The sequence below is a fragment of the Drosophila yakuba genome, chromosome 3R (assembly GCF_016746365.2).
Source record: "Drosophila yakuba strain Tai18E2 chromosome 3R, Prin_Dyak_Tai18E2_2.1, whole genome shotgun sequence".
NCBI classification, from domain to species: domain Eukaryota; kingdom Metazoa; phylum Arthropoda; class Insecta; order Diptera; family Drosophilidae; genus Drosophila; species Drosophila yakuba.
The window spans coordinates 10,506,834-10,521,818 of NC_052530.2; the positions used below are offsets into that span (position 1 = coordinate 10,506,834).

The 14,985-nt window shown below is 40.0% G+C and overlaps 1 protein-coding gene and 2 non-coding genes across 12 annotated transcripts in view; 2 read left to right on the top strand and 1 right to left on the bottom strand.

The window, feature by feature from the left end:
- The window catches only part of LOC6536288 (tight junction protein ZO-1), an 86,429-nt gene that overhangs the window by 32,766 nt on the left and 38,678 nt on the right, over positions 1 to 14,985 (bottom strand). For 6 of the 10 annotated variants that reach the window (XM_015192155.3, XM_002096838.4, XM_015192154.3 and 3 more), the window contains exon 3: positions 6,060 to 6,573. In XM_015192155.3, the coding sequence (XP_015047641.1) occupies positions 6,060 to 6,573 (514 nt within the window). Of the gene's footprint in view, positions 1 to 3,292; positions 4,238 to 6,059; positions 6,574 to 6,668; positions 7,134 to 14,985 lie in introns of those variants that run through there. The other 4 variants (XM_015192149.3, XM_015192153.3, XM_015192146.3 and 1 more) reach the window with 4 other exon arrangements.
- Positions 3,113 to 3,185, top strand: Trnar-ucg. The gene has a single exon. It is a non-coding gene; the product is annotated as a tRNA-Arg (tRNA).
- Positions 4,162 to 4,234, top strand: Trnar-ucg. The gene has a single exon. It is a non-coding gene; the product is annotated as a tRNA-Arg (tRNA).

The window sequence follows — 14,985 nt, forward strand, 5'->3', positions numbered from 1 at the left end:
TAATTTTGTTCGTTGTCATTTTTTTGTTGTATTTTGACACAATTGTTGCTCTTACGAAAAAGCTGAAGTCGGTGACTTCGCCACCTGGTGGCTACTGGCGGGCATTACGAATTTTTGGGCGGGGGGAGTGGCAAATGGGGGTTTATACACAATAGTCTTGCAATTGGATAATTTGATTTGTACACGAGAGCGCTCTGCACTGCAACTACACTTTTCGAAACTTCTGCCAAGTCTGAAAACTCCCTTTTCTAAAAGAATTTACTAAATTTAAAACCTTTATTTGATATGTTATATTAATAAGTAAGCGATAGTATATACCAAATGTAACATGACTAAATAATATTTGGTTTAAATGCAACTTATATTCTGGTAAGTGTAATCAAATTGGTATTATTTTATTGCTGCGCATGCATAAAGTTTCATGGCCCGTAATTTTTGGCCAAAATTATTTAGACCTGAGGGGATTTTACCTAAACAAAATTGTGCAATAATTGTATGCATTTTAAATATTATACTTTAAATGTTTTTCTTTATCTGAACATATATTTTATTTTTCTCTTTAACTGTAGGGTCTCTACTAAAATTATTTCGACATATACATAACTAGTAAGCTGCCAGACTTTATTAAGATCTCACACAGTTTTCCCCCTTCTTTCTTGATTGAGTTTATTCTGCCTTGCATTTTCAATAAGCTGCAACAATTCGTCTACAAAAATATCTTGGCACGTGACTGCCTTGGAATACAAAATTAAGACAAAAAAAAACTGTCGGCAAAGGAAAATCTGTAAAATGTTTTAAACAAGTTACTGGCACAACTTTCTTCGCTTCCCCAGCGGAACCACAAAAAGATACCACAAAGTAGGGGAATGGGTGACGAAGTCGTGTGCTTCATTCGATTTACGAGGCACTGCAGCCAAAGGGGAAGTCCCCAGGCAGACTTGAGTTGCATCGCAATTGTTATACCCGTTACTCGTAGAGTAAAAGGGTATACTAGATTCGTTGAAAAGTATGTAACAGGCAGAAGGAAGCGTTTCCGACCATATAAAGTATATATATTCTTGATCAGGATCAATAGCCGAATCGATTTGGCCATGTCCGTCTGTCCGTCCGTCTGTCTGTCCGTCTGTCCGTCTGTCCGTCTGTCTGTCTGTCCGTCCGTATGAACGCTGTGATCTCAGGAACTACAAATGCTAGAAAGTTGAGATTAAGCATACAGACTCCAGAGACATAGACGCAGCGCAAGTTTGTCGATTCCTGTTGCGACGCCCACTCTAACGCCCACAAACCGCCCAAAACTGCCACGCCCACACTTTTGAAAAATGTTTTGAAATTTTTTCATTTTTGTATTAGTCTTGTAATTTTCTATCGATTTACCAAAAAACTTTTTGCCACGCCCACTCTAACGCCCTCAAACCGCCCAAAGCTGCTACGCCCACACTTTTGAAAAATGTTTTGAAATTCTTTCATTTTTGTATTGGTTTTGTAAATTTCTATCGATTTGCCAAAAAACTTTCTGCCACGCCCACTAAAACGCCTACAAACCGCCAAAAACTGTGTTTAAGACTCTCCTTCTCCCTTCCACTAGCTGAGTAACGGGTATCAGATAGTCGGGGAACTCGACCATAGCGTTCTCTCTTGTTTTTACTTGTTGTTTGCTTTGCATATGGAAGTCACACTGTACGCATTTATCCCCGGCAAATGAATTTATTCGCCGGTATTTTGGCTTAACCCTTTTGACCTGCGTCTGAAGCTAGAATTTAAAGAGATATATGTATGCTCATTTCCCATAAGTTCCCAACAGCAATTTATTTCGTTTTCATTCGAGTTCTAAATGGATTTATACACACGGCGGAAGTTGAGTCATGGGCGGAGGCGAAGTACATTGGCTTTGTGTTGGAGATATATTTGAACAAATTCTTGAATACAGTATAATTTTAAATTATTTTTCCTATCTACATATGTATAATAATAAAATAAAATAGTATTTTTTTGTTGTACCTTTTCACCCATTTTCTAAATACTACTTGTTAGCAATCTTCTCCCACTGTTTTGACCATGTTTAAAAGCACAATCAACGAAACCAATTTCTCAAACTCAAGTGCTCCTCAGAGTCCGAATCTGGACTCGAAACAGAAGCGCATAAATTGTGCCCCAGGCGAACGTAGAATTAAGCCAAAACAAAAACTATATGGATATATATCCACTAATGACGATTGCGAATAAGAACCAAAAAAAAACAAAAGAACAAAATCAAACCGAGAAAAAGACTGAATCGTCATGGAAGCCTGAGCAGCAGCGGGTTAAAAATGCATAAAATGGTCACAAAAGAAAAAAGGGCCTGAAATGAAAGAGGTAAAAGGAACCACAGCCGAGCTTTGACTTTGAAACCTTTTGGGAAATTGAAAGGCCGAAGTGAATATATTTTTGGGGCAGGTGTGTTTGAGGATGCCAAATTAGCAGCTACCGTCTGTCCAGCTCCTCTCCTCCCCTCCATGTCCAACTCCCTTTCGCCTTTGCCAATCTCTCACCTCGTTTATTTCTTCATCCCATTTCCATTAAAGGCCCCAGGCAAAATTTTGAACATCATTAATTTTAATTTTTGCGCAGACGCACCCAAGGGGCGGTAGGCTTCACTGCCTCCATTCTGGACACTGCAGACAAGCCACGAGTGATGACTGATGATGACCTGGCGGAACGAGCCACAGCACCTCCATACATCCACGAATGTAATTAAGGTGGCCACATGGAAAAAAGGTGCCACGGCGACAATTGAAAGTGTTGCAACGCGTGTTGACAAATTTCGATGTTATTGAGCAACGCAATGCAATGTGGTGATTGATTGCTGAGGTGATGGTATGCAGTGGCGTGAAGAATTTTGAAACTGGGAAATCAAGGAATTTTCCTTAAATTTAACTGGTATCTGCAGTGAAATACCCAAGTAACGAACGACATGTGCCGCTCGAAGTCCCGTCATAGTCATAATTATCTTTTCTGCTTAATTAACGAAGAGAGTTCAAGTCTTATAAACGAAATAACAAATATTTACTGTAAAGAATTAAATAATTTGTAAAGCCTGTCTCTATGCCAGTCCTATTTTTCGGAGTTGCCAGCTGACCGTGTGGCCTAATGGATAAGGCGTCGGACTTCGGATCCGAAGATTGCAGGTTCGAGTCCTGTCACGGTCGAAAAATAATCTTTTTTTTTTGTAGCTTAAATTCAATCCACATTTTATTAAAATGAGATTTAAGGGCATTTGGTCGCATTTATCATGCTTTGTAAGTCTGTAGCTCACCTTTTTGAAGCGCCTTCGCTGCGATGAAGAGTGCGTCGATGCAGTTTCGAGCAGATTGCTGTTGTGATCCCCATCCCTTTTGCCCAGTGCCTGGAGAAGATCGTCAACGTTGCGTATATAGGGACGATCTCGATCCCCGGCGCGTTCCCTTTCCTTATCGCCACCCCCTCCACCGCCTCCCATGCAGCTGGTTATGCTCCGATTGCCCACACTATTGCTGCGGGATCGGGATCTGGTCTTTTGCTTGCCCAGCCAGTAAACCTGATTTGCCAAATTTATTTCAGCGGCAGCCGCGGCCTTTCTTCTGCCCAATTGTTGTTGCTCCTGCACCTGCTGATGCTGCTGCTGATGCTGCTGCTGTTGCTGCTGCTGTTCATTGGCCAAATATTCGCCGGCTATATGCACCTTGGGTGTACTAACCAACTGCAAGCCAGTGGCGCCGAATTGATGAGGGAATTCGTGCAACTCGAGGGGGAAACGGGGATCCATGGTTTGACCCGGTTGACGCGGATACATATAACCGTCGCGCAGAAACATCTTGCTGGTGGTATAGACCCTGTCGTTGATTTGGTACACACCACTCGAGCCGGGACCTTCGCCGCCGCCAATAATTCCGTTTCGGACATAGGCCGTTGGGCGATAGCGAACAAGCGGGTTATAAACATTCGATTTGGGGGGTTTCGTCTTGAAACTGCGACGTCGCGTGCTGCTGGGCTTCATATTTTTGTTGTATTTAATAATTCGTTTTTGTTTGTATTTTCACCCCTCGATAACAGTATGTGTTTGCTATACAGAAAATCCACCCCTGTGCTGTGGGTTGCGTGCGCACGTATCAAATGTTTTCGAGTTTAAGCCTGCTTGGAACAAGCGACCGTGTGGCCTAATGGATAAGGCGTCGGACTTCGGATCCGAAGATTGCAGGTTCGAGTCCTGTCACGGTCGACACTAAAGTAATATTTTTTTCTTTTTTTATTTTTTTGTAGGAAATTTCTGTTTCTTTTTCTCAAAAAAAAACTAATAATGCTGCATATTAAAATCGTAAAGTAAATCCACACAGGCCAAAATAAATTAAAAGATACACTTGATTTTACAAAAAATCTACACGGTGTGTAGACTGACGCTTTTTTCAATGTGGAATGCTTTATGACTCGTACAAAGGTTCGAGGTTTTCGTTAAGATTATTAAATATAACAAATATAGCAATATTTATTAAGTCAGCGATTTTGTAAACGGCTGACAGTTTTTGTTCTGTCAAAAGTAATTTTTGGCCGCTCAAAAGTATGCTACAATTATGGATGCCTTAGTGATCACAGACTTCTTTATTAAAAGCGCACAAGGGTAGGCAGCAATTGTATTTTTTAAAAACGCCCAAGAGATGCCAGAAAAAATAGATATGAAACTATATTGAAAATAACCGATTTTTTGAGGTTTTTACGCGACCAACACGTTCGGCACACTGCACGTTCAATTTTCCACTGCAATTGTTTGATTTTATTGCAACAACTTTTTCTGCTTTTCTGTTGTTTGCTGGAAGGCACGCACTGCCAATCCAATTAGCCGGGGTTCACCTTTCGAGCCGTCGTCTTTGCGCAAGGTAAATTGTTTTTCGAACCCAAAGTATTGACACAGTTTTCAAGTCACTTGTTTTGTTAGACACATTCGTCTTCCTGAACTGTCACCGAGCTGTCATATGGACAGAATGGGCAGAATGGAGAATATAAAGAGAGAGCCATGCTAATCTGTCAACTCTGAGTTGGTTAATTAAAGACTGATTTGGCAAATAATTGTGGCTTAGCCCTGCTCGACCCCAATACCAATTTACAAGCTAAAAACATTGCGAAAAAAATTCAAAGGTACCCCGATTGGGTCAATGAATGTGCGGTCTATTGAACTTTTGATAGTATTATTGACGCCCCTTTTTCGCTTAATGATTGCGAATTGAGTTCAGCCGTCGGAAAATACTTTCAAGGTTACATTATAGGGATCGATTTTTGAAACATAATATGTTTCCCTATAATATTCAAATTAATAAAATATGTGTTCAAATAAAAGTCACTCTGTCTAAGTGCACATTTCTCTTTTTTTATATATCCAATTTTCCCTTTATTTTATCAACTCTGACACTCCACTTGATTGAAAAGCCCTTCTCCGTTTCAATCGGTCAACTTTGTATTAATTCCACCATATCTATTTTAGGTTTGTCTTACTAACACTTCCGCCTACGAAAAGCGTTTATTTTTTGTGTGATTTCTTTTCGTTCGAAACGCGACGAGGTTCAAATACGAACTAAACTGAAATGAATTCAATGAATTTGAAGAGCCTATCGGCCACGAGCACATTTTCCAATGGATAGCGTTTCCAGCTGGAGGAGAATACAAGAATACAAGAACAAAAGCGATTGCGATAAAGCTTGGACTGAGCTGAGCAGAGCCCAAGTGAAATGAGACGAAATGAAGGGCTTAAGCCAAACAAATACACCCCCTAAAAGCGTTCATTGTGGACTGGGGCAGATGTTTAGGGGCGAAAACAAAGAATGGAAAAGTTCAAATGATGCGCCTGCAGTTAATTAAAAACCGCACCCAAATATTTAATATATTAAAATTCACCAAATATGCACAGGATTTATGTTATGACAAAAAACAAAATCTATTTGTTTTTGGAAATGATTTGAGAAAGTAGCTTTCAGTTTGAGAGATCCCAAATAGTTTTATTTTCCCAAGTGACTGGAAATATATATATTTTCCTTGCTTCCAATTATTGTACTTACAAAGAATTCATCCTCGATGACGGGATCGGCGAGCATCTCAATAGCCTCCGTCATGGATCGGCAGGTGCGATTCGTGTTCTTCTTCTTCTTGAGCTTCCGGCCCAAGGTAGCGGCATCACTAAAGCGATGGAGCAGCTTGTCCCGCTTCCGGACCGCCAGCGGACTGGTCGTCGAACTGGCGTGACACAATAGCGAACCATAGCCATTCGTGGAGGATATGGTTCCAGTATTCGCGTAGAAATTCTGCGGTTGATATTGCGCCGGAGCAGTGAGCGTACTGTTCGAGTCGATTTTCTGTATGAGATTGTACTCGGATTGGGGATATTTGCTGGCCAATTGCGATATGGAATCCGCTTTGCTGCCCAATTGCGGCTTGGGTGGCGGCGGTGGGGGTGGATCCTTCATCAAGGCCACTCGACGGGGGGCGGCGCGGGGTATGGTCGCCGAATGGGGGGAGGAGGTGACGTCACCGCCATAACTAACAGCCCGACGGTTGCGATCGTTTTCCTTTTCCCTGGAAAGAAAGGATATTAAAATTATCATTGTAGGTTTTACTAGATTATAATAGGTCGAAATAAGTTTTAAACACTAAACACTGTGTAAATCTACCTATAACGCCTCCTCTGCATCGGTGGACTAAAGAAGCAGTTGGGCGACAGGGGTACAAAGTAACCCCACTGAGGATCTCGATCCGGTCCTTCATGGTACATTCCCAGCTGGGGCGTCATCTCCCTGGATTGACTGGTTCTGAGAATGGGCATGGAAACCCTCTGGGGACCGAAGCTTCTGTTGGAGCGATACCGATTGCGATATATATGACGTTCCAGTGAAGATGTGGTGGTCGTAGCATCCGATTCCAGGGTGCAATCCGAGTGATCCTTGTTCTCCAGCGTGACATTGCTGCCCAGCTCATCGTCATCATCATCCGTGGAGCCCTCGGGCACAGTGTAGCAGGTATAGTCGTATTGCGACATTTTACAATCTCTTTTTGGTGTCTTTATTTGTTTGCGTCTTGGTTTGCACACACATCTAGTTCTCTGGCATTGTCTTTGCGACTCCCACGTAAAATGTTTCAATTATTTAATTAGTCTGCAACTTGCTGCTGTTTTTATTTAAGTGTTTAACTTTTAGTTTTCCCTGACAAACGTTAAATGACAATTTCAGTTGGACTGGCACCTAATTGCTCCACTCGAGTTTATCTGTGTCTTGGATATTTTCTGGTGGCAAGAGAACATTAGACAGGCCAAGGCATTTATCATGTTCACCCTCTGGACAATCGTGCTTCCTGCCACAAAAAAAAACAAGTCGGGGGTTGTGTATGTCCAGTGGGCACAATTAAAAGTCGTTTTCGGCCTCTGTCGAAAAGTTGGCCTAATGAGGTGTTAAACGGAAGACGTTCTAGTTATGATATTTAACTTTGCCACGACCTTTCACAGACAATTTACTTTGGTCCAAACACAAACAAAATTGGTGGGAAAGCTTAAACGTCATTTTACAAAGGTATTTTTAAAAAATGGTTAAAGAAGAACTTGTTCTTTTCGGTATCTTATTTTTAATGTACTATATGTATTTACACGAACAGCAAATTTAACTTTCGTTGAAGTCCACTGGCTAGAAAATTTGCAGGCTGAAAGTTCATTACCAATTAATGGGGTGAAAAAGGAAAGTGTCAACAGTGAAATCCATCAACATGCAATTAAAATGTCAAACAAGGAAACGACTGAGAAGCAGACTCCACTTTAAACCGCACTTCCTATTTACCGAACCAAACCAACCCCCCCAAAAAGCTCCACATTATTTGCCTGGCATCCGCAGCTCTCTTTAAAGAGGCTCCATCGTAATGATGATGCAAAATGTGATCCCGGAGGGGAAAATGGGTGACTGGGGTCCAACTGCGGAATTCGCAGACAGCGAAACGCCGGATATGAAGATTACAACGGATTTGGGTTGCTACTTCTGCAGTTGTTTATATTTATTTTATTGTCGCAATTAGTATCTTCTTTACAGCATAGAGCTGCATATTGGCGAAATAAAATATGATTGATGGCAAACGAGAGGAATGGGGGAGCAACCGGATAGGCGAACTACTAAAAATATTGCTCAAAGAAAAATTAGCAATTGAGGCGCCAGTGTTTATGGAAATGGGGAAATCAGTCAGAAAAAGGGAGCCAATCTTTCATTTTATTAATAGATAATTGGTAAGAGCAATTACTTTAATTATAGCACATTAAATTTTATAATTATTTCTTTTATTTTTTATCACAGTATTTATATTGTTTTCTTTGCTCATTTGTTTATGGCGAGTCCATTGTCCACACTGCTCACAGACTCGCTCATAAATTATTCTAAAAATACTTTGATTGGGTCAGCGAATTTCCCAGTAATTTTTCAGAAAATACGCCAGTTTTCCTTTACTATATTATTTACAATTTTTGTTAACAAAATACGAGCACGAGCACACACGAAAAAGTTCGTAGACATAAACTAAGGCCGATAGAAAAGTTCAAATAAAACGTGATTTTTTCTTTCCGAATAGAACTTTTCACTTCACGCCGCGGCTGTTCAAAGTAAATGTGCTGACCGCCGGCAATTTCCGAACTGATTTCGAACAGAGCCACGGAAATCTCGTAGCCGCCGTGGGGCATCAGCAACAAATACAACCCTCTCGGACGGAAACATGCGCGACAGACTCGAAAATCGTCGAAAACACTGAGAAAATTGGGAGAGTGCGTTGTTGGGCGGGTGGAGAAGTGCGCGGCGGGGGGCGGGTGGCGGAAGACGTCAAGCGGAAGAGAGTGCGCCAAATAAGAACAAACATTGTGTTTGACTAAATTGCTTAATATCGGGGGACCAAAATAAAAGCATCAACGAAGAGTGGCAGACAAAGGAAGAAGAAACAAACCAGAGGAAAATATTAGCTTGGATAAGAGACCTAAGACTGTAAAATACCCATTAATATTTAATGTAAACAAATATATAAAAATCTTTTTATTTATAAACTTTATTTATTAGCTTGGATAAGAGTAGTAAGACTGTAATATATCCTATAATATTTAATGTAAACAAATACATATATAAATCTTTTTATTTATAAACCTCTATGACTAATAAAGTATTTAATAATAGATAACATTTTCATATTAGAAAACAGACAATAAATAATTTGAATTATTATATCATATTTATGGTAGGATTTGTTATGCCATTATTAAGTCTCAAAGTGAACTCTCGTGTCAGCCAAGTTCTGGACCTAGTGCATATACCTTTTCCAAGGGTATGCGAGAACCGAAAGCATTCTCTGTGGAGACAATTCCCTGGATAACGAGGTGCAACACCCAAAGTTCCCATATGCCTGCGAGTCTTCGTGTGTGAAATGTCATGCAAAATAAATGTCAGCCGCTTAAAAATTAGTCCCTCTCTCTTTCTTTCCCCTTCTGCAGCTTGTCTTCTCGTTCAGAGCAGCATTAAATTGCCGTGACTCTTCAGAAAAATTGAAAAATAAAAAAAAACTTTAAACTGTTTCTGTTGTTATTGGTGTTATTAAAAATAAACATGGATGAAGTGTTGGTGTTGCTGGGGTGCCACCAAGTAAACGCAACATTTTCACTTGTCACGCATTCATTTCCCCATTTTCCATGTCCGAAAATGTGTGTCATTTGGGCCAAGACGACGCGTCGTCTGCGGCTTTTATTGACATCTGCCTGTTCACTTGTTCACTCTTGTGGCAATTGGTAAGATTTGATGAAAGGGAGCAGTGCACCCGGTTCGATTGAAAGTTCTATCAATTACACTTGTTAATTAAAGTTGGGTGTGGATTAGCCCGCATTGCAAGTACTTCCCCGGGGGTGTGTGCGAGTGTGACTGTGAGTGTGTGGCGGTGTTTTGATAACAATTGCATGACTGCCGCACAAATGCAATTAAATCAGTTCTAAAACGGGCGTGCTGGCTACATGGAACTTAAGTCCAATTGCCCGAGAGCGTTAAATTAACAATGCAGGCAGCAAATGGAACCAAATGGAATGGCATCGATCGACCACTCTATACTCGTATATATATATATATATATATTATTTTATAAATGTGCATGTGGGTTGCGAACGGCGCAGAATTAATTAAAGCACTGCAGGAGGGGCGAAAAAAGTAGATCTTTAAGATAACAGAGCAGGAATTCGTGCTATAAATAAATGCAGCCAAAGACAGTTGCATAAATCAGGGATATATTTTTTTTTTGGGTCTTTAGCTTAGATAAATGTGTGTAAAAAGAATGCGGCAACAAACTATTTGTAAATAACACAAATTCGTTTGTATGTTATGTATATTGCATTGTAAATAATATCAACATTTTGCTTCTGATGCGAGCCAATGTCGGAATGATTAATCACAATTTCTAGTTTATTTATAAAGCTCATAGAAATGTTGTCCCCTTCTAATCGCAGTATTTAAACCACTTGACATCGTTTACCTTTCTCGACCCCAACCAAACCAACTGAAGTCGGGCGGCAATTTTAAAATGTGTTTAATCGATTCGATTAGTGTCACTCGGGGATTAATTGAATTAAACTGCACGTCGCGGTCGCAGACGTTGCACTATGAAAGCTATGTTAAGTGTAATTACAATGCACAAGATGTCAAATGATTTTAACCTCTTAGCTCACAAAAAAGGGGAAAAATAAAGTGAGAGGCAGCTGCAATTTTCAGGGAGCTTCAAGACAAAGAGAAATGTTAAAAAAATATATGGCCAAGACTCAGATAGTGCGATTAAGTAGCGCTGACAGTTCATGTGATAGATACTGGCACGTGGTCTTAATTTAATTTCTGACCGAGAAAAATGATAATTAATTATGAAAATGTAGTGGACATTTGTAACGTGGAGTACATATGGATATGCAAACAGGTTTCTTTACAAGACAGAAGGCTGAGCAATTTTTACATATATACATAAATATACCTACAGAACTGGTTCAGTTCTAGTGAAAAGTTTATATTCTTTTTAGTCCGCAGAAGTGTTGTACTTTCCATTAGTACAAACATATCTCAGAGATTTATAGCCTATAACTCATCGCCAACATAAATCGTGAATCAGTTCCGTAAGCTTGCCTGGGGAATAATGTTTCATGGCAATACCACAAACTCTAAAAGATTTCAAAACTTTAAAATAGCGACGTTAAAATGTAGACGAAAGGTGGAGCAACACAAACATTGCCCTGCATTTGTCGCTATAAATAACAGCCACAGCCAAAATAATAATCAAAGAAAACAAATATACACACATAAAACTTGGCAACCCTTTTAGCCAGCTGCTGTGTGAGAAAATAATTTAGGAGACAATGAGGCATCTATTCGATAGAATCGTAAAAATAAATATTACAGTTGGGCAACTCGAGAAGAAAGAAAACGTCAATGGAATTGCTTTTTTCCTTGCCGCATTTAATTTCAGGTCATAAATCAGGGGCAAGACAACTTAACTGGTTTCGTTTTTGCCAAATGCAAAGCGCGTCAAAATAACCAAACAACTTGAAATGAAAACTTATTATGGGAACTGCTTAAAAATTACTCTATTATTTTCCTCTCCCATTTAAGCCAGCCTCATCATTAAATCTCATCCATAAAAAATCTCCTTAAATGCTGGTATTGATTTCACATAATAAGTAAAATGTAAGGGCCATGTCGGCAGGGGCCCACCCACTTTAAACAGCTTTTCGATGAAATCTCTACGTCGAAGTGAAAGACCTCCCGTTGCGGACTGGAGATCTGGTTCCGGTTAAACTGTAATGGAGCGCCTTAATTCCCATGATATGTAAAAAATGTACTGTGTAATTAAGGTAGGCGTGTGAAAACCACGAACGTAATTTGGCTTACTTATACAGTAAATGAAGCGGGAATTATGGCGATTAAATTGCACAAAAAGTGGTAGCAAAGTATGAGAAAAAATATATATTTCAATTTGCACTTAAGCTCATTTTAAAAGCATTAAATATTTAATATAAGTATATGAAATTTTTAATTGCAAATAAATCGTAAAAAACACAATTACTGGAAAGACACAACTTTTGCTTTGGCTAATCATAATTTAAGCCCATTAAGGCCAAAGCAAAAATCCAAGGTTATTTTTTTATTATTTCTAAACTGCAAGCAACCACACTCAATCTCATAAGTCAAAACAAGTTTCCAAAGTGTTTTTGGTGTATGCATAATTTTTCATACATCACTTTGGTTATTTATTTTCTAATTTTGTTTGGGATTAACACATCACCTAAACGCTCTAAAGCAACCAGTACCAGGCAGAACAAAAAACAGGTAGGTTTTAAATTTAAGACGGGAACCCAAAAGGCAGTAAAACAACGCTGAAAGGTGTTGAAAACATTGGTCACGCAAAGCCTTCAAAGTGATTGACACATGTTCGATTCCTGTAAAAAAAAATAATGACCCCACCCAGAAAAACAGACGAAAAAATCACGAAAATGTGCAGAAAATTTAAGCAAATTATAGCCGCAAACAAAAACATGAAACTAAATCAAAGCACACACACATAAAAAGGTTGCACTAATTTGCTTTGGGCCAATTTGTAACTACAATTGCTCGGATTTTGGGGTGTAGTTGCCAAATTGCAATTGGCCAAAAGGATTGATTGAGTCATAAATTGGAAGAGAAGCAATCAATTCCTTTTCGTCGACATCACGAACGCAGCCAGCGGCCACAGCTATTGATGCAAAACCAGTGGCCAGTGAATTCGGTCTATTATTATCATTTGTATCCATTAGCCCCGAGTGGAATCCTTTTGCCATTCAGCTCTATTTCTCTGTCGAAAGTTAATAAATCTATGCAAAATTAACCGTAGAGAGCCTCAGCAAAGACATCAATTAGAAACACACAGACACAAGCCGAGCTCCACAAAAACTGAAACTAAATCATGAACAGCTGCCGGAGAAGGGGTTTCATTTCTTTCATTTCGGACTTGGCCAGAAACAGACAGAGTTGGCCCAAAGGCGGGGGATCGGGATTGGGATCGGAATCGGGTTCGGGATCCACAGAGCCATCTGCGACGCGTGTTGCCAATTTATCTTTGAGCGAGTGACCCAGCTGGGGATTTGCTCGAGCATGACTCATTCACCGGGGATAAGAGATAATCCTGTTTTTCCTCTTGTCCAAGTCCGACTTCCAGTCGACTGAAGGCGGAGTACGCTGCTCTAATGGAGGCTGGCAATGTTTGTCCACCACTTGAAACTGGGGAGCAAACTTTACCTAAGGATGGCAAAACACGATTCAAGAACACTACAATAAAAAAATACCTTAAGAACAATTTGCTTCAAAAACATTTATAGAAAAACCTTTATTTTAGGCTTCGAAATTCGAAAAATAATGTATTGTTATAGAATTTAAGCTAGTTGGACTTAAGTAAACAAAATGTCAGTACTCTGAAGCCTTGAATTAGTCAGCTTTCCAGCTGTCCCATCCATTGTGATATAATAACCCGGATCAACATTTAATATGCCTAGACCTATCCAACGATAAAAAAGACCCTCACTTGGCCATAATAAACCCATGTGCAGTAGTCAATTGTTGACGGGTGCAAGGCATACAAATTTCGCCATAACTCACAAGGCTCAAGGGAGACGCTTTTGTTTACGGCCTGTTAGGTTAGCCCGGCTTTGTTTATAAACTGGTTCAAAATTTGCACGTCTTTGGCATATAAATTCAAGAAAAATAACCGAAACTGCAGAAAAGAAAAGGCTGCCACGCCAACTTGTTTATCTGTCGTTTTCAGCTGGCTGAAAGCTGACTGGCCAAACGAAGTCCGTCTGCAAGTCCTGGCTGTCTCCCCCTCCAACGTATTCCTCTAACATGTCCCTCGTATTCCCCAATCCCCAAAATCCCCCCGTCCTCCTTCATCCATCCGGATGATTGTCAGAGCAACGCCAACAGCTGTCGTGCAAGTTTGTTTCCATCTCGTGGAGCCCGAGTGTTCATAAGCCCCCTTTGAAAGTCTGGCTTAAAGCTGCAGTTGAAGTTGAACGATGATCGGATCGCTGCTTGCATGCTAAGACCAGTGTTATATGGCCAAACAGTTTATAGTTATGTTTTATTGTTGTCTGACCAAGCAGGGGGCAAACTATGTTAGATTTCATGAGCTACTCACGTGTGCTACCTTCTTCTGCGCTCCTCACCCTATGCTAATTTCCCACATGGCCAACGTTTTCTGAATTTTAACTTTTACTCTACTAGGTTCTAGTGGCGCCCTAACGGTGTTGTCGGAAACTTCCTTCGCCGGGAAAGGTACAAATTTTGACTGGGCAATTGCAGTTCGTTTTTCTTACTCAGCGGCAATCTGCATAATCAACAGCTTTGAATGGACGACAAGCAATTTAGGTGCCAAGAAAGTTGAAATTTTTACAGCTCGCCGCCCAGAGGTGTAAATTACTAAAATTTGCAGGGTTGGGAATGGTATATATGGTTTTTCTAATATTTTATCATATTCACTTTAAAATTCTAGGTTAAAATAAACGCGCCTTAATTAATCTTAGAGGTAAATACAAGACTCTCATTAGAATTGCAATGGAGCTCCTATTACAATCTTGATCTTGATGTAATGAATAACACCCATTTTGGGTTAACCATTTCCTCATGTATTCATTTCGTTTTCCATTAGCCAGTTGAGAAACATAACTCCGACACCGCCAAAAAAGGCACCAACGCGGTCTCCACCTCGTAATTTACTTGTCTCTCTTTCGGTTTTTGCATTTCAACTTGGCCAAGGCTCGTGCCATATGCCCCCGCAGGCCATAAACGTATTTTTATGTATATTTTTTCTCTTTTATTGTTGTGAAAGCGTTTTGCACCAAGGTGTGCATAGAATAAAAACATGGAAAATAAAAAATAATCAAAAGATTTGGCAGCTTTGACCTGTGCGCTGTGTCTATTGTCTGTG